The sequence below is a fragment of the Grampus griseus genome (genome assembly GCF_964374135.1).
Source record: "Grampus griseus genome assembly, chromosome: 15".
Lineage (NCBI taxonomy): Eukaryota > Metazoa > Chordata > Mammalia > Artiodactyla > Delphinidae > Grampus > Grampus griseus.
The window spans coordinates 88,056,186-88,082,613 of NC_139009.1; the positions used below are offsets into that span (position 1 = coordinate 88,056,186).

At 60.0% G+C, this 26,428-nt stretch overlaps 1 protein-coding gene across 1 annotated transcript; it reads right to left on the reverse strand.

The window, feature by feature from the left end:
* Positions 1–276: 276 nt before the first annotated feature.
* Positions 277–16,296, reverse strand: EDAR (ectodysplasin A receptor; the record flags this gene model as incomplete). The annotated part of the gene is made up of 13 exons (XM_082672785.1): positions 277–599; positions 2,230–2,290; positions 3,082–3,241; positions 3,872–3,944; positions 4,062–4,136; positions 4,219–4,347; positions 5,616–5,702; positions 10,556–10,641; positions 14,367–14,548; positions 14,904–15,128; positions 15,247–15,426; positions 15,522–15,722; positions 16,267–16,296. The coding sequence occupies 13 exons, from the start codon at positions 16,294–16,296 to the stop codon at positions 277–279; spliced, it is 1,812 nt and encodes a 603-aa protein (XP_082528911.1).
* Positions 16,297–26,428: the final 10,132 nt, after the last annotated feature.

Below are 26,428 nucleotides of genomic sequence, written 5' to 3' on the forward strand. Positions count from 1 at the left end.
GGACCAGAGGCTTCACGTCTGTCCTCCCGGCACTGCTGGTGCACACGGGTGGGGCCGACCGTGTCCGCGGAGGAGGGAGTGGCGGGTAGGACGCACGGATGCGCACAGACTCCGCTGGGGCTGGCGGGGCTGGCGAGGCCGGCGGGTTGGCATGTCCACGTGGATTTCTGGCTTTGGTTAGACCGGGAGATGGGCCTGTTTCCTCCCGTTTCTCGGACCAGCAAGGCGTCCCTGGTGCACGGGAGGCAGCCCAGCCACGGGGTCCGCGGGCCCCGCTCAGGACGCCGGGGGCGGCGGGGCGGCGGGCGGTGGGATCCCCGCCCACTCCAGGATGTCTGCGCACAGGGACTCCACGGCGTCCAGCCGCTCGATCTGCACCAGCTTGGTGAGCAGCTCCGGGATGCTGTAGCCGGCCGTGCTGATGCGGTCAAAGAGCTGCAGGCCGTCCGTCATGCCCCCGATCTCGTCCCGCTTGAGCCCGAAGCTCTCGGCCAGGTGGCGCCACGTCTTCACCACGGCCTTCTCCGAGTTGTACGTGGCGCTGAGCATCCGGCTGGTCTTCTCCAGGCAGTCGAACGGCAGCTCCGTGGGGCTGAGGCCTGCGCGACAAAGGGCCACAGTCAGAGATCGGCAGAAGCGCGGCACCTTCGAAAAGGCTTTCTAGACTCTTTTTTAAAACTGTAAAATAAAACACAAATGCAGAAAACCACACAGAATATATGCTTAAGGCAAACAACTCCCGGGACACTGCCAGCCACACGCGAAGCCCCTCCATTCCCCTGACCCAAGCAGCCCTCCAGGACGCCCTCTAGGACATGGTGGGCCATCACCAGCGCCTTTGATACGGGCCACTCATAGTCAGGTGCCCCTGCCGGTATCAGGTCCCTTTATGGGGACCACGGTCACCTTCATGAAAGGTGCTCCAAGGACAGCCTGGCGTGGGTGTCATCTGAGCCAAGTCACTGCCAAGTCAGGGGCCTAGCATTCCTCAGACCCCACTGTACGTCAGACTCGGCCAGAGGCACTTAAAAAAGACGTGTTTCCACTTCTGGAAGATGCAGTAGACACGCTCTTCCCTCTTCCTCCTGGTAGCACAGCTGAAGACCCGGGACACACCCACAAGCACAGACAAAACGCCTGTCAAAAGCCTGCTCTCTCAGCAAGAAGAAAACACTCGGACAGTGACTGCCCTCTTACAGCCAGACACACAGAACAGCCCTGGTCCCACTCCCTCCAAGGCCAGCAAAGCTGAGTGGGAGCCTGGGCGTCCACCCCCAGGAGGCCGTAGCACCAGGTGTGTCGGCAGGGCCAGGTAGGGACAGGGGCTTGCTCCTCACCGGCTGGTAACAAGCCTCCCCGCCCCCGTGGTGTTGGTGGGGACCACTCGGAAGAGCAGATGCCCACCCGCACCCCCACGGGTGTCAGCGAAGGCCGAGTGGGAACCCGTGCATCCACGGCCACCTGGCGGTGACAAGGGGTGCCCCTCCCCCGCCCAGGTGTGTCAGAGGAAGCCAGCTGCACAGAAGCTTCAAGTAAGACCCTGAGTCTCAGAACATCACATAAAACTGTTCAGGTTTCCATAGAAACTCACTCATCATGACCAAGAACCAGGAAGATCTCAAATGAGTGAAAAAAGACGATCAGTAAATGCCGACACTGAGATGACAAGAGATGTTGGGGTACCTGACAGAGATTTTAGGGAAGCCGCGATAAACGTGCTTCAACAAGTAATTACAAACATGCTGACACTTGAAACAGATGAGAAAAAGTAGAAAGGTTAACAAAAGAAAGTATAAAGAACCAAACGGAGGCTTCCCTGGTGGCGCAGCGGTTGAGAGTCCGCCTGCCGATGCGGGGAGCATGGGTTCGTGCCCCGGTCCGGGAAGATCCCACATGCCGCAGAGCGGCTGGGCCCGTGAGCCATGGCCGCTGAGACTGCGCGTCTGGAGCCTGTGCTCCGCAACGGGAGAGGCCACAACGGTGAGAGGCCCGCGTACCGCAAAAAAAAAAAAAGAACCAAGTGGAGATGTTAGAACTGAAAGATGTAATAACCAAGATTAAAAGCTCAGGAGATATGGCAGAATAAAGAGGAAAGAATTAGTGAACTGGATAGCGGAATAGAAATTACCTACCTGAACAAGAGAGAGAAACTGAAAGACCCAAGAGCCAAACCCAGCCAGACGGCCGGAGAGGGTCCCCGGGAATAAGTGCCCCCGGCCCTCCGCTTACCTTCCACGATGCCACACACGTTGGCATACACGTCCAGTATTTTCTTCCTTCGACTCTGAATCTACGAAAAAAGGTGAGTATTAAGTTTCAGAAAGCGAGAAAACGGCAGCAAAGCACCTAATTCTCCACCTCAGTGTTGGCGGGCAGCCACCTTCCCGATTTCCCATCAGAAACGCTGAACCGCGGCCTGGCAGGAACGGCTGTCAGATTCGCAGAAGGAAGCCTCTGCCCTGGGTCACCCAGCTCCGGCGCCCTCCGTGCTCACAGGGCCTTCTTGGGCTCCACTGGACATTCAGACTCAAAGACGACCAGAGGCCACGTCTGGCCTCGGTCTGTATGGCAGGACGGACCTGGGGGCCCCAGCCTGCAGGGGGGTTCCTGCAGGCACGGAGCCGTTTGGCGCTTTCCAGAGCGGGCGGCTCGGGGTGCACACGTGGCCCTCGGAGCCACCATCTCTTGGGACGACCCCACAGGCCCCCTCCAAGGGTCGCTGAGCTGGGCAGCCAGGGCACATCCTTGTCGGGAGTGACCCCGAGGCTGCACCTCGGCCCCCGCGGCGCCCGGCCGTTCTCTGGGCGGCAGGCGCGTGTGTCTTGTCTGGGTGGGTATATTCCAGTATGTTTACAAAGGATGTGCTGTCCTGTGCTGTTCCAAGCCATTTAAACTTTCTCCTCTTGGTTTGTTATTTTTGCTTTTCTTCTGTAAAGCTGCATAGTAAGGGAACTAACTTTTCTGCCCTTAATGCCTCCTTTTGAACCTGCCTCCTGGCGGGGCTCGTGGGAGGAACCCCCGGACTCAGCAGCGCCTGTTCAGTGGAAGGCGGTGTGTTTGGGGGCCGGGCATGGGCCTCACCCCGGCCGCCTTGGTGGCGGTGGACGGCTTCTCCCTGGCCAGGTGGACCAGTGACAGCAGGCACAGCTCTGAGGGGCCCTGCCCGTCGGGGGACAGCTCCTCGTCGCTGTCCAGGCTCCGGTTCAGCAGCTGCTCCTCCTCCGATGAGGCGTCGTTTTCACTACGGAGACAGGATTAGGGTTAAAGGCGCCCGGGCTGGCTGGCCTCACCCGCTGCCCCAGCAGTGGGGACTGTGGGCACCGGCAGCTGTCCCCGCTGTGCCGAGCGGCTCTGGGCACGGGCCTTGAGACGGAGAGACACCGCTCTGGGGCCTCCCCACCTCCTGGCCGTCCACACCCAAGTCTCCACCGAGCAGACGGGGTCCCGGGCCAGCGCCGCACCCTGCAGATGCCTGGAGTTACTGGAAACAAAGCCGAACACAGCCTGCGCCCGGGGACCCCTCACGGGGGGCAGGGGGGGCTCACGTCACCCCCCTGCCCCCGCCCAGGCCGCGGCCCTAGTCACGCTCTCGAAATCACTCCACGCAGACGAAGAACCACATTCTTCCTCATAGGCACCCTGCTCGCCTCCTGTGGTTTGGCTGAAGATTGATTTAAAAACAAAAGAGCCCTGTGTCCTAGCAAGTGGGTCACGGAAGCGAAGCCCCGCCACGGCGCCACGTGGAGGGGCAGGACACGGAGCCCGGCGCGGACAGCAGGCGGGGGCGGCGGGGCGGCCTAGCGCCCCTTCCCGCTCGCACCCCCGAGGGCCCGCCCGCCCGCCACACCGTGGGCTGCTGTGCCCGACTCACCTCTTGGCCGACTTCGCCGGAGCTGCCGTCAGCTTCTCGAACTCATCCTGCTCGGAGAACATCACCACGCTGTCTGTGGGGGCGGGAGCAGGTCGGGGAGGCGTCAGCGTCCGGCCTCCGCGGAGGGGCGCGCGCGCCCGGCCCTCAGCCCACGCCCTCCCGGGCGCCCGGCCCAGGGGCTGCCCCCCACCTGGGGCCGCTTTCTTCTCCTCCTCCTGGCTCACGGGGGCTTCCGGGCTCTTCACGGGGGCGCTGGGGCAGCAGGCTGTGGGTACAGAGGGCGTGGGCGGCCGGCTCGCGTCGGGGGGAGCGGTGGGGGGGGCGGGCGCGGGGCACGGGGGCGGCACCTGGGGCGGGAGGCCTGGCCTTCAGGATGTAGAACATGATGATGAGGACGAGGGCGACGGCCATGGTGAAGATGGTGGACATGGCGATAACCAGGGCCGTGGCCAGGTGTCCTTGGCCCAAGAGCTCTGCTGCGGTCGGGAGAGAAGGCCGTGACTCGGGGCTCGGGCCACCCTGCGAGGCCGCGGCCCCGGTGAGCAGTGGCCCTGCCGCTGACCCTCCAGGGGACCCTCGGGGTCCAAAACGCTGGCTTCGTCTGAGAACCAAGCGCTAAAAGTCCGCTCCGGCCGTCACGTCGGGACCGCCCGTCCAGCCCCCTTGGTGGCCAGCGGCGGCGGATGCCCCGGTTGCTCCCGGGTGTTTGCTCTCGGTTCTACTTCTTTGGGGACCCAGCAGGTGGGTGTGGAGAGAAGGGGGCCCACGAGCTAAACTGTCCTGAAGACAGTTCAATCCAAGATTTTTCCCAGCAAGAGCCAGGGTGGAAGCGTCGCCTCCGAGGGCCGAGACGTGATCCCTGGTGGGGCTCCAGCTTCTCCTGCAGCCTCGGGCTCCGCGTGCCCAGGGCCCAGGCAGAGGCGTGCCCAGGCTGCCACGCACCTCCTCTGCTCGTCTCCCCAAAAAGGGGAGACCAGTCCTAATTCTCTGAGGGAACCAAGCAGGACCCGCTCTCCCGAAGCAGGATCCAGGTACCCAGGCCCCCGGCCCCCGGCCCCCAGAGGGAGGCCGGCCCCTCTTTGTTAAAAGGCACTAGAGCCAGTAGCCAGGCGCTGCCCCTCCGGGTGGGGTGCATCTGGGTGGTCCTCGTGTTTTCCTTTCCTCTGTGCTGGTGCCACCTCCGTCCTGGAGGAAGTGAGGTCCAGAACTTCAGCTAAGTTCCTGCCTCAGTGCTCCGTGTGAATGCAGGGGTCAGGTTGGTGGGCCGCGCGCCCTGGGATTCTGAGACGTGGGCCCGGAACGTGCTTCCCAACCGGGCAGCACGGGAACAAGCCCCAGTCTTGCTCCGAGAGACACCAAGGCCAGGGTCCTGCAGTCCCCCAGCCTTGAGGACTTGGGGGTGAAGCACAGTTACTGGAAACAAGCATTAAAGTGTCGGGTGGGCAGGTTCATTTGAAAGCCAGCAAGGCTCCCCTGAGTCAGGCCCAAAGCCCAGGGGGCTGGCCTCCCCTCCAGCTCCCTGCTGCGTACACCTGGGTCACCAGCGTGGTCCAAGGGGCCCGGCACCCGTGGAGGGATTGGCTCCCCTCCTTGCAGAGAAAGTTGCTAACTTCCAGCAGCCAGGGCCTGAGCGCGACTGACACGCGAGGGGAGTGATCCGAGGTGGGGAAGGTCCCGTCTGATGACCCTCCTGTCCCCCCTCACTCTCGGCCACCCCTTGGGGCCGGCACCCTCGCCGCCTTACCTTTGTGGACGAGCTGGGACGGGGACAGGGTGCTACTGCCGGGCGTGCGCGGGAAGCTGGCAGGGACTCCCGAGACAGCTCCCACACCTGTGGGGACGGCGGTGACAATGGGTCCCTCGAAAGGACCCGGCTGCCCCAGCCTTGGAGATGGAGCACAGGCTGCGGGCTGAGCGCCCCCCGCCCCAGGGATCCAGAATTCTCATGAGGAAGGGGCTGGGCCGGGGCCCCTTCACCTCTTAGAGCTCATGACAACCCTACAGAGTGCCCGGACCTCGCCGGTGGTGTTGCTCCCTACGTGGGACACACGGGTTCACAGCTGCTCAGTCCGAGGGATTCAGACTCGGTCTCCACGAGCACCCGTGGGGAGGACAGAAGCAGGTGTGTGCGCGCATGTTTGGGGGGAGACACCTGAGGGATTCCTTCCATTGCATCGAACAGGGACGTTCTTGTAATACTTTTTTTAGTTATAAAACGAATACAGGCTCATGATTTAACATCTGGAAAATATCAGAACCCAAGAAAGAAAAGAGAGGATCACGCACAGCCTCACGGTCTAAAGTTGACATTTTGATTATTTCCCTCTAGAATTTTCCTCTGATAACGTTTTTGAAACAGTTGTGACCAAACGGCTTAAGAACAGAGATGAGGTTTCCTTCCCTCAAAACTGTGAAGCACAAACTTGGCTCCTTCGTGAGCGGCGTCGCAGCGTCTGGTTCTGGGGTCGGCTGAGCCAGCAGCGGTTTGTCCTGTTAAACCGCCCGGACGGTAGAACCTCCTTAGGTCCGACTGAGCTCTGTGGTTCGTGAAGAGGATCGTGTTTTAATACGTTTCCTCCTGTCTGGCTTCTGTCTCTCCGGGTCCGGGGTCATTCGCGGCTCGGGTTTGCCTGAGTGAGGACAGGTGCGCGGGGCCCCCGTGTCCACAGACGGCCGTCCTGGCCCTGCAGGACCTGGGCAGTTCTGGAGGTGGGCGGGTGGAGAGGGTGGAGGCTGGGCAGGACAGGCAGTGGGGGACTGGCCCCGAGTGACCGCACTTCTGTTTGTTTGGAGACCCTCGCGGGGGGGGAGGGGGGGAGGACACGTGGTCCCCGCAGCCCGACCGGGCCGCTGTCCCCCTGGGCGGCCTCCCTCGTCCGTAAAACGCTGCCGGCTGCTCAGGTGTCCCAGGACCAGAGGTGCCTCCGCTGGAGATTTCAGCTCCTGCAGCCCAGGGCCTTCACCCCTATGAGCTGCCGACCTTTGCCCTTTGCCCTCTGCCCACGGCGGGGCAGCCCCTTCCCCACGCCAGGCTCGCGCCCGCGATCCCCACCACTGCCAATGCTGGCCCTCGGGTGAGTCCCAGCTCTCCCGCTGAGAGGGGCGCGGGAGGCCGCGGTGGGTCTTCGCATCCTCTCCCAGGTGGGCTCCTGAGTGCGTCCAGGGCCTAGAGGGACGTCCCTCGGCCTTTCCCCCACCCACCAACGTCCGACACATCTCATGACTGAAGCGAGATTTAACCGGCATTGATTTCGCCATCTCTCCTGGGGTGGGGGGCAGTGTCAAGCACCGCCCGATTTCCTTTCAAAAGCAAACAGGTTGCTGGGAACCAGGCCATCTGTCTAAGGGGCTTGAGGCAGCTGGAGCCGCATCTCAGGAAGACAAATCCCCGTGGGCTCTGCGTGTGGGTGTTTGTCGTCTCCGTCTGTTCCTGTCCCTCTCTGCTGGGCTTGCCCATGCGGCTGGTGACGGGCTTGGGGACACAGACGCGCCCAGGCCTGTGGTTTAGAGAGAGACAACCAGAGCTGCTGGCGGCTGGACTGACGAGATGCCTCTGCCCCCCGACGGGAGGGGCTGGCACACAGTGACCACATCCCCTGCCCCGCAGGTGCCCCGCCCCCGCCGGGTGGCAGCTGGGCCTCTGCCCTGATTCATGACACCCCCAGGGGCCTCCAGCTGGTGTCACCTGCACAGCCCTGGGATCCTCGCTGATCTCCAGTGGATCAGACAGACTGTTCTGGGCACACTGAGGGGTGGGGAGGCTGCGTGGCCGGTGGGCATCTCTGTGGGCGGGCGCCCTCGGGACAGCGCCACCGGGACCCTGCACAGCCGAGTCTCTGAGTCCCCGTCCCAGGCTCTGCTCTGGTCCCACGAGGACTGACTCGGCACCAGCACCAGTATTTGGTGCCGCGAGGTTTCTGTCCATCCAGCACGTGCCTCCCGGGCTGGCTCCTGAGACGAGAATGTTCCTCGGGGTTGGGTGGTCGGCGGGTCCGTCCCTCCACCCACAAGGGAGCAAAGAGGAGGCGTCTTGTAACCGGGGTGAGGCGAGGCAGGAGACCCCAGAGGAAAGCAGGCGGGTCTGGGTCCAGGTCCGAGTCTGCGCGGCCCTCCGCTGGGTAGGGGTCGTGCTCTGGGGACTGAGCACCGAGCATGTGGCTTAATGTGGCCGCACCTCCACGCCGGGGTTGGGGGGCGCGGGCGACCGGAGTTTCTGCGGCCCTTGGTCTATTAATCCACAAGCTGTGGATACTCCGGCTTGTATCAGAGTCCGGCTGGGATCCTCCATGTAGGGCACAGTTTGGATTTTTAGGGACGATTTATGGACTCGTACGGCTTCACGGGGTGGCCCCGGTGCAGAGGCTGGGGCAGCGGCGGAGCACCAGGGCCTGGCTGCTCTCGGGGGACGCAGCTTGGACCCCACGGGAGCTGCGACAGGAGCAGGCGACGGGTGTGCACCCTCCCGGCTGAGAAGCTCTGCCTTAAGAAACAGCTGGAATCCTGCCGCTGGGGCCAAGGCTTCACCTTCGCGCAGCAGCACTGCTGGGCAGAGAGCTGGCCCTGGACCGGGCGCTTCGGGCGCCTTTGTCCCTACCATGCTGGACGGGGGTCGGGGTGTCCCCCTGACAGACGAGGAAACTGGGGCGCAAAGTCAAGGACCTTTCCAGGAGTGGAAACTCATTGCGAGGCTCCGCCGTGCAGAGAGGCCTCTTTCTTCAAGGGCGGGCGCTGCGCGCAGGGAGGGGGCACACCCAGGGCTCGGCCTGCAGGACAGCTTCCCGCGGCCTGGCCTGGCTGGGCTGCTCCAGCACTGAGACGTGGGGCCTGTGTCACACGCTGCCCTGGGGTCCGTGCCATGCTCTTTGACGTGGTCTGTAGGGTCCACTGTCCAGCAACCTGGGGTGTCAAGGGGCTGGCTTCACGGGGGTCCAGCCCAGGCGATTACATCCAACCAAAGGCTGGAGGCAAGGGGCTCTGGGCTCCCGACCGGTGGGACCCAGGCATCCAGCCGGCGACTCCGGGGACCTGACCAACTCCTGGCTTTCCCGGGATGGGGCTGCTGGCAGCCCCATGAGTTGGTCACTGTCAGCCTTTCTGGCCCTGTCTGCTGACCCCTGAGCAGAAGCCCCAGATAAAAGGTCAGCGCAGAGGAAGGTGCAGACCCCAGAGGTGGAGCCCACCCTGGAGACCCCCTACCCAGCAGGCTCCACGCCCCACGTAAGCCCACAGAGCCTCTTGGCTGCATCTCCCCATTTCCCAGAGGGACAAACAGAGGTCAGGTGACTTTCAAGGTTGCACAGCAGGACTCCGGGTCCCCTGACTCTCAGCTTCCCTTCCTTGCTGGCCTCCTTCAGGGCTGGATCCTGCGAACCCACTGGGGGCCGCTCTTGAGATAAGCAGTTAATCACGGGCTGGGGGCCAGGGGTTACGCGCTCATTGTCGAAGTCTGCTGGATTCGGGGACTCTGCTATCTTTCCCCGTGTGATGGGTCTCGTGTTGGAGGAGAGGAGGGGCTGCTTCCCGGGCTGAGAGCTCTCCGGCTTCGGGGTGGCTAGTGGGGTCCCCCCCAGACGAGGACACGGGCCCCGTGAGCTTTCAGATGAAGGCCCATGGGGAAGAGCTGCACAAATCCCAGGTTCCACAGCAAAGAGCTTTTTCTCAGCAGGTGGGGGAGTGTCTGCCGTCTTCCCAGACAGGACTTCATCCCAAAGGCCCCTGGGATTGACCCGTTTAGATTCCCAGCAGAAGCCACAGAAGTGGCAGCCCAGGCCTCTGGCCCTCCTCTAATTTGTGAATTAATTAGCATCTGGCTGGGTGGGAAAGCTCAGCTTTAAAGCTGTGCAAACTGTCCTTGCCAGGTTCATCTAGTTAAGGACTCTGGACGGGAGGGAACGCCCTCCCGCTGCCCAAGGCATCTCCTCCAGCCGATCCCAAGGGCAGGAGCCCTCCTCCCCTTCCTCCTGGTGCTTTCAGGAGGCAGGCCCTTGTTCTAGTCTCCCTGACAAGATGTTGTGAGAAAGCGGGGTGGGCAGGGCCCCAGCTCTCTGGAATGGGAGCGGGGCCGCACGCAGCCCAGGACCAGACCCCCACTTCCCTCCCGGCCGTCCCGTCGTCCATCCGTCCACCTGTCCCACCTTGTTCGTGTCTCTCCCGACCACAGACCTGAGAGGCCACACACCGCCTTCTCTGAAGCAGATTACTGGCCCTTCCTCATAAATGGACACCCAAGAACGTCAAACCAAAATTAGAGCAGGAAGGAAGCAGCCCGAGGTGAGATTCTAAACTTGAGAGACTGTTTACGGCACGTGCGTTGTGATCAATCCTCATATTCCCTTGGCCTTGTCTGGTTTATAAAACACACGTGAGAACTCACAACTGCTGAGCCCTTTGCAGCGTTCAACAAAACACCTCGGCATTGTGGGTGTTTGCAAAGATCGTGAGAGATGGATGGTCCACGTTACGGATGAGAAAACTGAGGCTCACAGAGGTCCTGCACTGGTGCTGACCTGCATCTGACTCGTGGTTCTGCCACTGCAACCCTGCCCCGCCCCATGGACCTGCAGCCTGCCGCCGGCGCGCAGATCATCTCTGTGCTCTCAAGGTCACGAGCCAGGGTGGGAAGCTCCCCTGTAACGCGAGGTATTGGAGCTGAGCTGGGACCACTGCCGGGGCGCAGACACTCACATTCCTTGGTGTTGGGGGGCGCCAGCAGGCAGGAGTAGCAGACCATGCCGTAGATGTTCCGAGGCCTGTTCTCCAACATGTAGTAGCTGCGGGGCGGAGAGAAGACAAAGCAGACAGGTGAGCAGGCGTGAGCACGGAGCGTGCTGAGCACTCGGCATGCCCGCCACCAAAGCCGGACACAGGGGAGGGCGGGCAGGCCCCTCGGGCACAGCCTGCAGCCTGGCGGCGTTACGGGCAGGGGTGTCTAGGTGAGACCCTCCCCAACCCTGGCCCTCCTCCGTCTTCCTGGCACACAGGCCCCTGCTGGGGAGGCTGTCGGAGCTGTGCCCCAGCCTGACAAGGCTCCTGGGCCCAGCGGGGTGATGAGCTGAAGGCCCAGTGAGAAGCAGGTTCTCAGGGTTTCTAGCATGTTCCTCCAGGAGCTGTCAGGGGCCTCCTCCTAACTGGGCCTGCATTCAACCCATCGCTGGTCTCCAGCACCTGCTGCGCACCAAAATTTTCAGAAACGTTTTTCTCTTCGGGGCTCACTCGGCCTGTCCTGGGCGGGACGGGGGGGGGTGAGGATGCAGCTCAGCTGCTTCATTTCCCTCCACCCGAAGCTGGCTGTTCCCTTAGGGCCCCGCGGCCCTCTGTCTCTGTGTAAAGGTCAGACTGCCCACACTCTGGTCTACACTGTGACCTTCCCCAGTTCTGTTTTCTGTTTGCTCCTGTTCTTCAAGGGCTGATTAAGGTGAGGGGCCCAAGACAAGACTCAATTCATACGGGGCCTCTGGAATCTTCCTCCGAGTTGACGGGGTGTAGCTTCTCCCCAAGGACTTCCTCCGCTCGGGGCTCCTAGGCTAGCGGACGCTCCCTTGCCCTCCCCCCGTGCTGGCGGGCAGAAGCCACCATGAACTTCACCCCATCCTCCCTCCGTCCTAGGAGGCCCAGCAGGGAGTGGCCGCGGCCAGCGGGAGCTTGTCGTGGGGAAGCAGTGAAATCCAGCCTCTCTGCGTGCTTTGTTCCCCGGCCTCCTGCACAGCCTTTCTCACAGGAAAGCCCGTGGACGGCTCCTTGTGCAGCCAGGGCCTGGCCTCCCGCTGACACACAGCGCCTGCCAAACCACAGGCAGGGACACGGCCACACAGACCCCAGGATGCACTCGCAGGGCTGAGCTGGGTCGGAGCGGCCCGGGCGAGCCTCCACCCACTGCTTCCTGCCCTGCGAAGTGGAATCATGGGAGGAGCCCATCCAGATCACGAATGTGCAGGTGACTCCGAGGTCGGACCTGAGCTCCACACCTGTCTCCATCCACGTGTTAGGTGTCCTGGTCTGGACACTAGGACTGCCTCGAATTCCACACACCCCTCCTCCATCTCCCCTCCACCTCCTGCAGCCACATCCCAGCAAGAGGCATCACCGCCCTCACGGCTGGCTGGGCAGGCATCCCACACGACCCGGTCTGCAGCTCCGTCACCAGGATCTTCAAGCTGCTCTAAAGGTTTCCTCTGCCTCTGCTCCCGCCCGCTCCCACGACTCCCCTGCCTGGTCCCGGCTCTGTCTCTTCCCCAAGCGGCCGGGTTCCTTGTTCTGGACGCAGCCCGACAGCACCCTACGCGACCGCGAAGTCCGCAGGGGACCTGCAGCGGCACCAAGTGAAGACTTGCCATCCCTGCCCCCTGCCCATCCCCACAGCCTTGCCTGCACCTTCTGCTTGGCCACAGGGACCACAGCCCCACGGCCCCTTGTACTTTGTCTTGAGCATCTGCCTCAGACAGCCCTGTCCTCTTCTTGGCCCCCGTCCCCCACCACTAAGGAGGGTCCTTCCTGGACCCCTAGACGACTGGGCATACCTGCCCTCACCGATCTTCCACTGCTAAGAGAGGAACAAAGTTCTCCTCTTTGTCTCACTACTACCCACCTGGTGGGCTCTCAAGTCAGAGGTTTACGAAAGTAAGTACAGGAGCTGCTACGCTAGGTTGTGCCTGTCAGATCCGATTCTCACACCCGGAAGCTCTCAAAGTAAGCTGAGGTTTTGCAAAGAGCATTATTTTCTTCCCGAGGTGAGCAAGGCCAGGTGTGCAAGCTTTTCCTCGGCACAGCTGTAGTTAATCCTCGAAACTGCGTTTCTCTCGTGAATTATGTGTCTGCACCAATAAAAACCAGTCAAGGCAAAGACCTAGGAAGTGTATGTTACGAGGGACTGATTCCAGCCACCTAAGGTCAAGGTCCTACTGAAGTTCTCTTGTTCGGGCAGTGTCTGCACAAAGTCCTCAGCAATGCTTGTGTCACTGGTGGGAAAACCTCAATTCTACTTCTTCCGATATGTTCGTTTTGGTGGGCACAGGGCAACACGATAACCTCCACAACTAAATGAAAGGCTGGCAGCTATAGAACTTCTATTCTTATCAAACTTTCTAAAGGAACAGCCTACTATCCTCCCTGGGTGTAGCTACCTGTTTTTTTGCACATTGAGAAATACTGTTCCCCTGCTTCCTGTACCCGTTTGGCAAGTATGTTTGGATCGTACTCTGTCAGGGATGGGGATGCGGGCCTATCAGGCAGATACGTGGCCATGCAGGTCTGCAGCTCAGGAGGCGGGTCTGAACCGAAGGCCGAAAGCTGCAGAGACTCGGGGTGGGGATGGTCACCAGCAGGGGGATGGCGGAGGAAATAGATGCTTCCCAGCATACATTTGAACTAAGGTTAATTTCTGCAAGCTTAAAATACCTCCCTCATCTTAAAGAGTTTTTCACTTTCAATCTGTCTCTGACTTGGAGGGTCTTTGTGCACTTCCCTTTTTTTATAGACTAACGTCCACTGCTCTTGTTTGCACACAGTCTTCTTATTTTCTATCTCCTCTTAATTCAATACAGTGATTCCAGGTGGGAGGGGTGGGCGGATAACAAGTGACAAGCCGGCTGCGAAATATTGTTCACACTGCTGCTGCTATGACCACCGCCATCATCACCTCCATCATCACCATGACCACTGCCATCATCAGCGTGTCCATCAACATCACCTGCGTCACCGCCACGACCACTGCCATCACCTCCATCATCACTTCTATCACCTTCGTCATTACCATGACCACCGCCATCATCACTGTGTCCGTCAACACCACCTCCATCACCACCATGACCGCCACCCTGACCTCCATCCCTTCTATCACCTCCTTCATCACCTGCATCACCACCACCTGCATCACCACCATGACCTCTACCACTGTCACCACCACCAGTGGCCTTCACCACTGCTCTCAGTCTCTATCTGCAGCCCTTGTGAGCACAGGTTGTGTGACCACCAGAGGGAGGTAGTCACTGGGTGTCAGGGTTGTACTTTCCTTCTCCCAAGAGGAACTTACTACTGTCTTGTCTAAGAAGGAAGACTGTCTTTTAGGCTAATTGTGCTTTCACTTTGCTTTTTTGGGAAGACTTTTAACACATAACAGAATTGTGGTGGAATTACAGGCACCATATGTCTCAAATATTTCTATTAGTAGCTTTTTACACTAAGTTTTTTCCAGAATACTAAAAATACCAAAAATAATACATTGGTATGGAATCTTGGTTTTCTTTCCTCCAGAGCATTCCACGTGTTGTCTCATTGAAAGTATTCAACAGATCTCCTTGATTTGAGAGCTCAGAGGTGCTATGATGACGATGTCCACTTAGGGACACACACGCGGAGCCTGGGTGGGCGGCCCATCCCGGGGAAGGTGGAGGGAGGGACCCCGACCCTGGACATGTGCGCCCTGCTGATCCGCAGGCCTGGCTGCCTGCCGTGGGACCCGGGGCGGCAGAGGAGGTGGGGCGGGCGGCCCTGAGCTCACCCGGGCAGGCAGGGCCCACACTCGGCGTCGTGCTCCGTGTCCCCCGGCGTCAGCACCGTGGCCCGGAAGAAGCCCTCGCAGTCCTTGTGGCGCCGGCAGATCTGGTAGCCGCCCTTGGAGAACTTCTCCGCGGGGCAGGGGACGCAGCCGTAGTCCTCGTCTCTGGTGCCGTAGCCGCAGGACTGGCCGGGGACGGGGACACAGGTGAGTCAGCGGCCGCGCGCGCCATGACCCGATGTTGGTCCCTCTGAGCCCTCCTGCCCCGCGGCGCCCGGCCCCATGCTGCCGCTCCCGCCGGGTCCCGGATAAACTCAAGCCGGTGGAGCTGCAGGCCTGGGCGCCCGACTCTCGGGGCTGCGCGAGGACCCCAAATACCGCAGCCACGTTGGGGCTCCCGGACCTGAGATCACGGCGTGGAGCTCGTCCGGAGGAGGAGAGGCCGCGTCCAGGCCGCCAGCCACGCGGGGCAGGACGCCGCCCCCTCCCCCGCGCCTGCGCTTCTTACACTTCCGGGGCGGGCGCGGCGCGGGGTCTTACCAGGTAGGGCTCCTCCCCCGGCCCGCACGGGGGACACTCGTGGCACAGGCCCGCGGTCTGGTTGTAGAACTCGTTCTCGCCGCAGGTGGCGTCCTCCGCTCCGGCCCAGCATGCCAGGGACGCCTGCCTCGAGGAAGGGTCTCCTTTGGCCTCCACGCGCCCTGGGAGACGCCCCCAACTCGGGGTCGGCTTCCGGAGGTTGTGGCGGAAGGACCTGGCGGGGCCCTGCGGCCCCCGGCGCTGATTTGGCGACTTCGGTAACGACCAGGCAGCCCCCGCCCTGCTGTCGTAGGCTCCATCCCAAACGCTCCACCCCAGGAGCTCCCCCGACTCCCCTCCCCACGGCCCTCGACTCCTGGGGAGCCCGGGGGCTTGGCTTCCCCCGCTCCGTGGCTGCAGGAGCGCAGAGCACGCGGCCGGCGAGGGAGCTCCGAGCAGCGGCCACCTCGGGGCCCGGGGCCAGTCGGGGCTTTGCTGGCGCCTTGGAGAGCGCAGTGAAGGGGGTGTGTGATCGCCCGTGTCGCTGCCACACAAACAGGCCGAGAAGGACACGGCTGGTGAAGGGCACGGCCGGGTGGAGCTCCCACTGGAACCTACCCAGGTGCCCTGGCCACTTACCACCAGGATGGGCAGCCAGGCCATCCGTGTGCCGCCGCTCCTGTGGGCCATTCTCTCCCGAGGGGTCACCTGAAAGACACACTTCATCTGTGCGGGGGCTGCAGGCGAGGGCTGCTCCGGGACCCCGGCCTCGCCCAGCCCCACCTTCACTGCCCCCGGGTCTGAGGGCCTCCCGGCAGGCACAGCAGGAATGCATACGCCCTAAAAGAAAAGGCAGGTTTTAAGCTGAGCCCCAGGCCCCTTGGACGGCCTCCACCCACGGCCCCCGTAGCCTCGTGCCCTCCCGGGGAAAGAGCTCCAGAGACGAAGGACCAGAGCCCACTGAGGGCCGATGCACAAGCCCAGGGTAATGGCCACTCTCCTGCTCGGAGGGTCTGAAGAAGCAGGTCCCGATCCCCCAGCCGCGGGGGCGCCCTGAGAGAGGTCAGAACCCAGACCACCCATTGCCCCCGCCTCCTGCCTCCCCTGCCCGATGTGAGTTTCCTCCCTGGCACCCGTTGGAGCCATTCAGAGCACACTTGGGTCCAGCCCTGTAGTTTTACTGTTGAGACAGCTGAGGCCCAGATAGGTCAGGGGCTGGCCCAAGGCCACACAGCTGCCACACGGACGGGGCGACCGCAGCCCGCTTCACCAACCAAACCCTGCCGTCATTGTCACTTCTCCTTTTTCAGGATCAGAGGCCTGTGTTTCCGACGCACAGCGATTTTACCTGGGAGCCTGGTGCACGGAGCGATGCTGGGCTCACCCGGTGTTCCTCGTTCCCCAGCAGCCACATTCGGGCCACTGCTGTCTCGCCTGGACACGGGGTTTGAATTCGTGACAAAAGAACACACCCCGTTCTGACGCTGGCCTGTGGGAGGAGCTTCCAGAATCAACCACCGACTCAGACCAGAGGTCAGCTCATCTCGGGAAGCCCCCAAGGTCACCCCCACCCCTAGTCCCCTTGGCGACCGCCGTTGGTCACGGAAACCCACAATCCCCACCCACGTGGAGACGGAGCAGGTGCCTCGAGCCATAGCCCTGACGCAGGGACCCACTCCTGCTCCGGGGACCTCGTGTGTACAGATCAGGTTCCTCAGGGCCCCGGGAGAAAAGCTGCCACGAGATCACTATTGGAGAAAGTTGGGGGTCGGGGAAGGGCGGGGGCAGCCGGCGTTGTGAGACGGGCCTTCTTTTCTAAACCGCCAGGACTCTGCTCAGTGAGACTTTTGGGGGAAATGCACTTTCGGGAGAGGCACCCAACACACACACACGTGGCCAGCAGCCGGGCCGGGGCCTGTCCTGGGAACTCTGCGTCCAGCCGCCTCCCACCCTGGCGGGCCGTCCGAGCGGCCCCGTCGGCCTCCTGACCCCATGCTCCCCACGCGGAGGGGGTCGGTGAGGTCCAGGTGGGGCCGTGGGAGTCGGTGCGTGTTCACCACTCTCACGAACGCCATCCTGTGGGCCACCGGCCCAGGGAGTGCAGGGCAGGCTCGGCTTCCCCAGAGGCGGCTCCGGCTGGTTTCTAAAGCTCCCCACACACGTGGGAGCAGTTCTGCAGCAACAGCCTCTGGCCTTTCAACGAAGACTTCTCGGCGGGGAGGGGGGAGGGAGGGGTGACCGCGGATTGAGGGAGGTTATGGGGAGCGACCCCTTTCCACGAATGAGCTGTGTGACCAGGAGGAGAGGCAGGACGGTTTGGGGAGGATGCCCCGCCGACCCCAGGGAGAGATACGGGGAGGCGGGCAGGGCGCTGGGGCTGAGGTCCTTCCGGATCGCTCCCCTGTTGACCTCTCACCCCAGTGACATCGGGAGGCTCTGGGGAGGGGTGGTTTTCTGAAATCTACTGAAGAGACACAGAGTGCCTTCCCCACGCTTCCACACACAGTCCTGCACTCAGAGCTGCGTTTACGGCTGCAAACGCCAAGTGACGCGGCTAGATTAAAGCACCGGCCACCTGGTGCTGAGCTCCTGGATGCTTTCCTTCCAGCAAAGAGCAAGCTGGGGCCGGTAGGGAGGCGACGGGACCGGGTCTGCTCCCGCAAGGGGGAGGGAAGGTGCAAACAAAGGCCGGAACTTAGGAACCGGCCCCTGGGTCAGCCGGCCTGGGTCGGGATGGTGGGTTTCCCTTGCCGGCAGCCCTGGGGCCCTTCCAAGGACAAGGACAAGGGTTTCTCACTTAACTGACTTCTAAATATAGCTGCACCTGGGAGGGCTTCCCTGTAAACCCGAGAAGGGCCGGACCGCAGCTCACGGCTGTCCAGGCTCCTGGATGAGCAAACCCTCGAATGGACGCAGAAAGCGAAGCAGAGCCTGTGGCTTTGGCTGCATTTCCATCATCAACCCCAACTGCCCGAGAAGGAAGGGGGTCAGGAAGGGAGGCAAGGGCAGTGTCTGGGAGCTGTTTGAGCCAAGTGGCTCCCCGTTGTGACCCCTGGTTGTTTTCATATGTTTGTCACATGTCCAGGGTCTCAGACCACAACTGCTGTCACAGCCTGAGGGAGGGGCCCCGCCATGGGTGCCACGGGGCCCAGGCCGCATGGTGGGAACAGTGCAAGAAAGGCTGACAGAAACTCATCACTGGAGGTGTGCCGAGGACTTCACACATGCATGCACACACACACATGCACACACATAGGTACACACACGTACAAGTGCATGCGCACACACGCACACACGTGCACACACACACTTGCACAGGCATGCTCACACATTCACAGGTATATGCACGCACTTTGAACCTCAACTTAATGTTAGCAATGACTGTTGCTGGGTGGCAGAAGTAGAATTTTTTTGTTGCTTTGTTCTTCATACTTTTATACTGCTCGATTATTTTTTTTCCTATGGACATAGGCTGTCTTGAAAAAATAATTACTCTAAAGCATACTCTAAAGCAATGGCGTTGATAGTCACACACACGCTAAATATTTGGTGATTTTGCTTTCGAGTTGATGGGAGAACAGGGCTACCGTGAGGCCAGTTTTCCCATCCCACAAAGTGTTGTGTTGGTAGAGGCCTGTGTCCCGTCCGTCAGAACATCGCCTGGCGCGTCCAGTTACCCACCGTGACCACCATCCTCCTGCTGCCGTGCTCCTCAGAACCAGTGCGTGACTCACTTTACTTTTTTTCCTAACAATTGTGATGACATCGCTACTCTTGCCCATAAACAAGAATCATTTGAGGTTGGAGGACTGGTTCGGGGCTGCGGGAAATAATCTTGCCCACATAAGCGACATCCACTCCCGCCAGCCCTGAATGCCACACGGGAAACATGTTCTCATTTCTTCCCTAACTCCGGAGTGACTCAGCGGAAACAGTGCCGGACACAGCCTGTGACTTCTCATGGGCTAGGTCTTCATGCTGCCTTAGAGGCAGATGGGGCTGGAAATGACCTCAGGATGACACGCCCCTTCCACATTAAAGGCCTGTGAGCTGACTGAGGCTAGTCCCCTCACGTCCTGAGGTTTCTGAAGACTCTGGTGTGTCTGGGAGCAGCTGGAACTCCTGCCTCTGGAACTGTGGGTGCAGCGAGCGGGACAAATCCATCGTCGATGCTCACGGTCACGGACTCCGCCGCGGCCACAGTGCCCTGGCGACTTCCAGCCACAGGACGGTGCCTCCTGGCTGGGGAGCTGCTGCCACGGGTGCAGTAGAGCTGACAACAGCCTCTAAGACCGAGTTTCTCGACAAGGGCTGAAGCCAGTGAGCAGGTGGGCAGCCAGGGCTGGTCAGTCGGGGGGTGCGAGGGACCTTCATTCTTTCACGTTCCAACGTAAGGTGCCTGCGGGTGGGACAGGGAGACCTCACCTCCCCCGGGCTCTGGCTCCCTGCCTGACGCCTGCCGGACGCTCTCCCCTTAGCTCTGCCTGAGCTTCCCCTCGGCTCTGAGTTCCTCTGTCACCTACTTCTCTTCTTCCCCAAGAGACTCCCTGAACTGGAGATCTGCGTGCAAGATGCTTACCGGGAGGTGGGCTTGAGAAGTGGGGCTGTGATGCAGTCCCAGCAGAGACCTCAGATTGGCTGGGGTGGGCCCACAGAGTTGCCCTGGATGGGAGCAAGGGCACCATGACGGGCTGTGACTCGGGCGAGGCAGCTTTCTCCACCCAAGGGCAGTGGCCAGGTTGGGGGACTCAGCTGCTAGCCACCCGCCATCCATCCTCCCAGCATCTGGGAGGCGCACCCCAGGCTCTACTCCACCCGCATTTCTTGTGCTTCTTCCCCAGGCTGATAACTACCTACCCTGGGGTTCCCAGTGCAGCGTGGGGCTCTTCCTCCGAGGGCTCTTGTCTTTCCCTTCCTAATGGTTATGCCGGTTCAGTCCCCCAGCAGGAGCTGCGGTTGAATTGTCTCAGCGTCTGTCCCACGTGCACGTCCAGACTAGTGGGCCCCAATTCTAGTGGCCACACCACAGGGCTGGTCCTAGGGAACCTCTAAACGTGGCGGATGATCACAAAGAGCGAGCTTCCTGTTATTCCTCTTTTCTGGGCAACACTGTGTCCGAGGTCAGACAAGAATTCAACCAGAGGCTTCTGTGATGATCGTTCCAACAGGTAGTGAACTTCAGGGAAATTGAAAGGAATCCGATATAAAGCAATCTTGATGGAAGGGGGTTAGTCTTATCAGGATTTACATGCATGTCTGAGGCCTTTGTGTCACATCCTTCGTATAACCCTATAGAGATGGAGGTAATGTGCTGTAGAGGAAAGAGTGCTGGACCAGGGTGGGGCCTTGGGTAAGAACCCCACTAAGAGGCTTGTTTCTCCAACTGGGAAGTGAGGGTCTCAGGCTAGACGATTTCTGTGTCCTTCCGCCTCTACTAGTCCATGGTTACATGTAGGCTACACAGCAAAAGCTCTTGGCAACACTATTAATATTGGACGTCCTAAGTCTTGTCTGTTAATTCCAACATCTGGGTTGTCTCCGGGTCTGTTTCTATCGACTGCTTTTTCCTGGATTCTTGGGTCACATTTTCCATCTCCTTCATATGTCTGGGGATGTTTTATTTCATGCTGCATACTGTAATGATGTGCTGTAGAGAATCTGCTTTATAAAATCCTTCACTTATGGCAGCCTGGGTAGCACAGGAGGCGTTTCTATGGCATAAATTCTTGTCCTGGACCATTTGCTCTTCAGAACAAGGACCCTGTTCCAGGCCCAGTAGGAGGATGGGGGTGCCCTCGGCAGATGGCTCTGATAAGACCTGCGATATATGTGCTGCAATTTCCCCATCCTAATGTTTTATCATTTGAATGGTTCATTAATTAACAGAATTTCACAGATGTTCTGAAGCCGACTTGCCCTCTTCCAGGTTTGGAGAACCTGCTACCTTTGGGTCGGTGCTTTGGGCCTGCTGCATCCACGCAGCCACCAGCCCTGAAACTATGCTTGGAAAAACACTCCGCACCAACTCCTCTTGGAAACATTGTGAAACACACGCCTGCCCTTCCATATCGTACTCAACGCCTCTTCCGCACAGACCTGCATCTCATCTGGTGTTTCACCAGCCTCAGAAGTCTCTGCCTGCTCACCTGTACCCTGTCCCTCAGTGACTTTATTTAGCCAAGGGTCACTGGGAAGATAATTATATATTTAATCTCTCGTTTCCTAACAATAGTCGTCAAACGCGGGCTCTAAATCAGACCCCCGCCATGGGCTTGATGATTCTACCAGGGTCCGTGGCCGCCACGTTCGTCACCACCTTCTGCTTGAAGTGCCCAGACTCCGTATCCACAGCCCCACACCTGGATGCACTTCAGCTGAGTGAGGAAAGATGCTCTTGCCTCCAGCTGCATTTAAAGCATAATTGACGGGGCATAGAAAACCGTTTGACGCCCAAGCCTCCTGTCTCACCAGGCCCACCAGGGAGCCTGCGGAGGGAAGACACCTGAGGACCCTCGCCTTCTGATGGATCCGAGCGATTCCGAAGGGAAGGATGCTGGCTTTCCTTGTGTTCCTACGATGGGTGCAGCTGTGGCTCGGCCGCATCTGCACTGAGCTAAGTATTATGTCTTTGTAACATTTTTGATCTTCATTAATTATAGCTCAAGAAAGCTGGCAAAGGCAGCCTGTCTCTTTAATGTAAACAAGATTAATTGCACGGTTCCTGCACAAAATGAACTACCAGCAGTTTCACAAAAAATGTTTGTCTTTAAGCAGGCTTTGGATAAAAAAAAAAAAAAGTAAAACTGTTACAGGAAGCGCTGAAGCTGCCCCATCAGCGTGCCCGCGAGCCTCGCCCTCATCGTCAGCCTAAACGCACGCCCGCCTGCACTTTCATCCTCCTCCAGGCCGGGGCTGAGGACAGGAAGGGGGGAGAAGTCCCCGCACACACAGCGCCTCCGAAGTCTGGAATGCAGCCTGGCTGTTTGAAGCCCAGGTTTACACCCAGCACCTTCCCTCATGCTCGTCGTCCAGACTCGCCTGCTCTCGCATCAGCCACAGGCCGACGGGCTGGGTGCTTCATCTTGTAACGATCGCGTAATCCAAGATAAACACCCGGGATCGCTATCACTTTCGTTAATAACCGTGAAGTATTCCTTCCTTCAGCAGGTACAAAACCCAAACAGGCGAATGCACTCCATGGGCCGAGGCTCGCGGCGGCACGGGGCCAAGGGCAGAGGGGCAGCTGGCGGGTATCTCACAGCCACTCTGTGGCCCCAGGACCGCGGCTGGGCGGCGGCGGAGCTGAGCCGGGCACTTGCCTCTCCGCCCGTCACCCTCCAGTGTAGGGGCCCCTGGAGTCCAGCCCGGGCCTGCGGGCTGCCCTCTGCTGGACCCCCACCCCACCCCCACCCCCCACGGGTAAAGCCCCAGAGCAAGGCTTTGGACCGGGATGCTGAGAGCTTAAGGCGCATCAGAAAGATCGGCATGGGGATCGGGTCCTGCAGGCTCCCAGACGAGAGAAGGCGGTGGGTTTGCGGCAGGACGAAGGCGCAGGTCGTGAGCATCTGGGAGCTGCGGTGCTAATGAAATAGAGCCTCCCCGCTGACACGTCCCCAGGAAGTGGCCTCCGTGGCTGGAGAGCAGACACTGAGCTCAGGGACCAGGGAGGAAAGCAGTGGAGTCGGCGCCCAGCCCCGTGGCTGCCAGGGGTTCCCGGCTGAGAACGTGCTGGACTCAGGCCTGACGGAGTGTGTGCTGGTCGGGGGTGACGGGGGCGGAGCATCAGCTGCAGCGAGGCCAGCGAGGGCATCCGGGGGCCCAGTCTGCCCCGGGGTCAGGGCACCCACGTGGCGGCCTGGGGCTGCGCCCTGAGGTAGGCGCTGAGCTCTCCCCAGAGAGGAAGGGGCTGGGGAGGAGAGGGACTTTCCGAGTTCGGAGACACAGGGGCTACAGCAGCGGCCCCTGGAGGCAAGTCTGGAAAGTGGACACCAGACCGCCTGTGGCGGAGGGGAAAGAGTCCAGGGAGGAGCGGACGAGGGGTCACCGTGTGGCCCCTGAGGGGCCTCTCGATTGTCACAGCCTGGCGCTGCGTCCCTCCGCACCTCGCTTTTCTGGGATGAAACAACTCAGGCTGTAAGCTTTCCAGGGACCCTGGTTCCAAGGAAGTCGCCGGGCCGAGGGGCCCCTGCGAACGTGGCCCTGGAAGTGGAGGGAGTGGCCGGGCCACTGGGCTGTCCTGATGACCGGGCCAGGCTCTCCCCCACCATGTCCTGCGTGGTCACGCAGAGCCTGGCGCAGACGGTGCAGGGAAACGAGAACAACGCACCCTCTGAGATGCGGGCTTTCCCGCAGGACTTCACCCCGGGGCTCGGGCCCCTCGTAAAACCCCGGCACGCGCGCGTCTAAGTGAAATAAGAGACTTACCCACGGTCGGCACCTGCGGCCTGCACTTCTTTCTGCCACGTGGAAGCGCACACACTGCATCCCGGTCCTGGGCAGGGTGCGAGTCGTGACCCACGAGTGAACTGATTCCACGAGGCCCTCAGGGAGGGGCTGGCAGCTGAGGACACACTGCCCCAGGGGGGACGGGCGTGGAACTCCCACCAGCAACCAGGGGGGAAGGCAGCTCCGGGGAGGGGCTCCTGACCACACGGGAGCAGGCCGGGCTCCGAGGGGCAGTCCTGGCTCAGCCCCGCCCGCACGCGCACCGTGTCTCCTGGTGGTGGTTTCTCCGGCGGTAACCGACAGCCCTGTGTTCGATGGTCGCCACGTTCTAACTCTGGTTTTAGGACCTGATCTGAACAAAAGCAGGCGATCGGAACCTCAGAATGTTTAATGAGGGTGGGTTGAGGTCATAGGCGCTGTGGATGGTGGTCAAACGTTATCCTCCCAAACGGTGCAGAACAGAAGTTCTCAAGCCAAGACCATCAAAGACAGATATTTTTGGGAACTTTTGGGGGGATGGGGCCCGAGGGGCCAGATGGGGGACTCACGCCTGCACTGGCCCCCCAGGAAAGGTGGATGGGGACTTAGTCACCTGGCCTTGGTCTCTGACATTTGTTCCATTTTTTTCTTAATTTCCTGACTATAAAAACTTCATAGAATATTTTCAAATACGTAAAAGTATGAAGAAGAAACTTAAAAGTCACTTAGAGTCCTACTCTTCGAAACATTATTGAGATTTTGATATATTTCCTTCCATTTTATATACATATAGAATTGAGAGTCATGCTGTATACAGCGTTGTATCCTTTTTGCCTAATAATTTAACCAGCATCTCCATCTGTCACGACACAGCAGGAGCACAGCTGCGGACGTGGATCCCACCTCACAGGCCCAGGAGCAGGTAACCCAACCCCTGGCTGGACACTCGTGTTTATCCCAGTATCTTCCACTGTTGTCATCAATGTGACGACGCCGTATATAAGTCACACAGCGTGAGGGACTCTGATTCTTCCTTAGAAAACACTCCTGGCGGCAGAACTGTTGGGTCCAAGACCAAGAGATGCAGTGGGGTGTGGCGTGGGGCGAAGTCTGCAGAGCAGCCCCCACGGCCAGGCCCGGTCCACCCGGACTCGACTTCGGAGACGCACAGTGAAGAGGACGCTAAACCAAAGGCCCCGCCCAGCCCTTCCCTCCTCTCCTGGGGGAGGGAGCCACATGGCCCGGAGCCCAAGCTTCCACCCAGGCCACCCTCACCTAGAATCTCTGCAAGGAGCAGAGTGGACCCAGACAGGGACAAGCCAAGGTCTTGGGGGACAAACATCAGATTTACACGTCCAAGGTGGAACTGCCTTTCTGATTACAGCGATTCTGAGAAGTACAGACGCACCAAGTGACCGTTACTGGCAGAGAGGTTATAATTGTTCCTTTCCCGAAGCCCTGTGGTCAGAATGAACTCGGTTCTCATGCAGGGGCCCTGGGCCGCTCAGGCTTAGGTTGCAGGGAGGTTCACGGTGGGGGTGGCTCTTAACCTCTCTGGGCTGAGCATGAGGCCACTGCCTTGCGCGAGGGGTCCTCGTGCTGCCAAAGGACAGAGGCCGGAGCCCTGTGTCGTGCATCCGGGCCTTCGCTTACGTTTCCAAGTTGATGTTTGTAAGAAGGACCCCTGCTGTGTTCCGGGAAACCGGGGGCGGGGTGGGGGGAATGCGGCCAGAAGCTGGGTCCTTCCTCCCACCCGCCTGCTCTCCCCGCGTCCAGCAGTTTGGTAAATCCCTGGAGAGATGTTCTCCCTGTGCAGACTCTATCCGCAAAGCGCAGAGGGGAAATCCACGGAGACACCAGGTGGGAACGTGAACTTGCCAGGGGCCGCGTGGGCCGCGTTCAGAGCACCCCTGCCTCTCCTCCGGGCTTCCTGAGGCCACCAGCGCCCTGCCCGCCGTGAGCCACTAACTCCCAAATCCTAACCCAACTTACTGCCCGTGAAAATCTTACGAAACAGGTGGGTTCATGTGTGCATCTTACCGATAAACTGGGGATTAAAGAGGTCAGGTCACTGTCTACGTTCACACAGCCAGGAAGGGATGAAGGAAGTCAAACCAGGGCTTCCCACCCAAGGCCTAAAGCGGCCCAAGGCCACCACCCTGCCCCCAGGCCTGGCATGATGTCACACACACACATCAAGGCCACGTACCACCACCTCGTCCAAAAGACGGAGCAGAAAAACTGATTTCAAATTCCAAGACCCTCGGTCTGTGATGGTTATGATGAAGACCTACCAACACCCCCAGCATTGATCTAGGATAAGGAAGGCGCCTCACGGGGACGCCGAGCGGAGGGGCCGCCATGTCCTAGCTCCTGCAGTGATTTCGGCAGCAACAAGCCATCAGAGGGAACCAAACGCTATGGCTCTGCTGGCGGTCAAGGCCGCCGGTCACTCACAGGCCCACGTCCAGCCCAGAAGGGGCTCCAGGCCCTCGCAGCCCTGACTCAGATCGCTGGGGCCCACACACAGAGATACTTCAGAGTTTGGGAAACACCATCAAGTAGTTTTACGCTGAGTCCTTGTTTGAAATTCGGGCAAATGTAAAGTGCAAAGAGATCTTCGCGAAGTCCAGGTTTAGTCAAGGGGACGTTTGTAGGAGCTATGAGAAAAAGTTCAATGTGCTTTTAAAGGCCATTCACAATCTGCTCCTCGGGTGCCCAGGGCAGACATTCTTAACTTTAAAAAGATTTGCATTGTCGGAACTACAAGGGGGAAACATTCAAAAATATTAACCCTTTAGTTTTGAGGTAACTGTGGATTCACATGCAGTTGTGAGAAATAATGGAGAGACCCATGTCCCCTTGACCCCAAAGGTCTCATCCCACAACTTCGTAGTCGGGTGTCTCCCAGACGTGTGGTACAGAACAGCTACGAGAGAACTTTCTAGAGACTGTTTATAACACTCCGTCAACTGCAAGAGTGAGCTGCCATTTCAGCAGAAGGATGAACCTGGGCTCTGGGTGTTTTGACCAGTGCAGGGCAATTCCCAGGCCAAGGGTCTCACGGGGGTGCCTAGCCCCAACCTGCCACCTGCAAACGGGGGGCCCTTCACTCTGTCAGT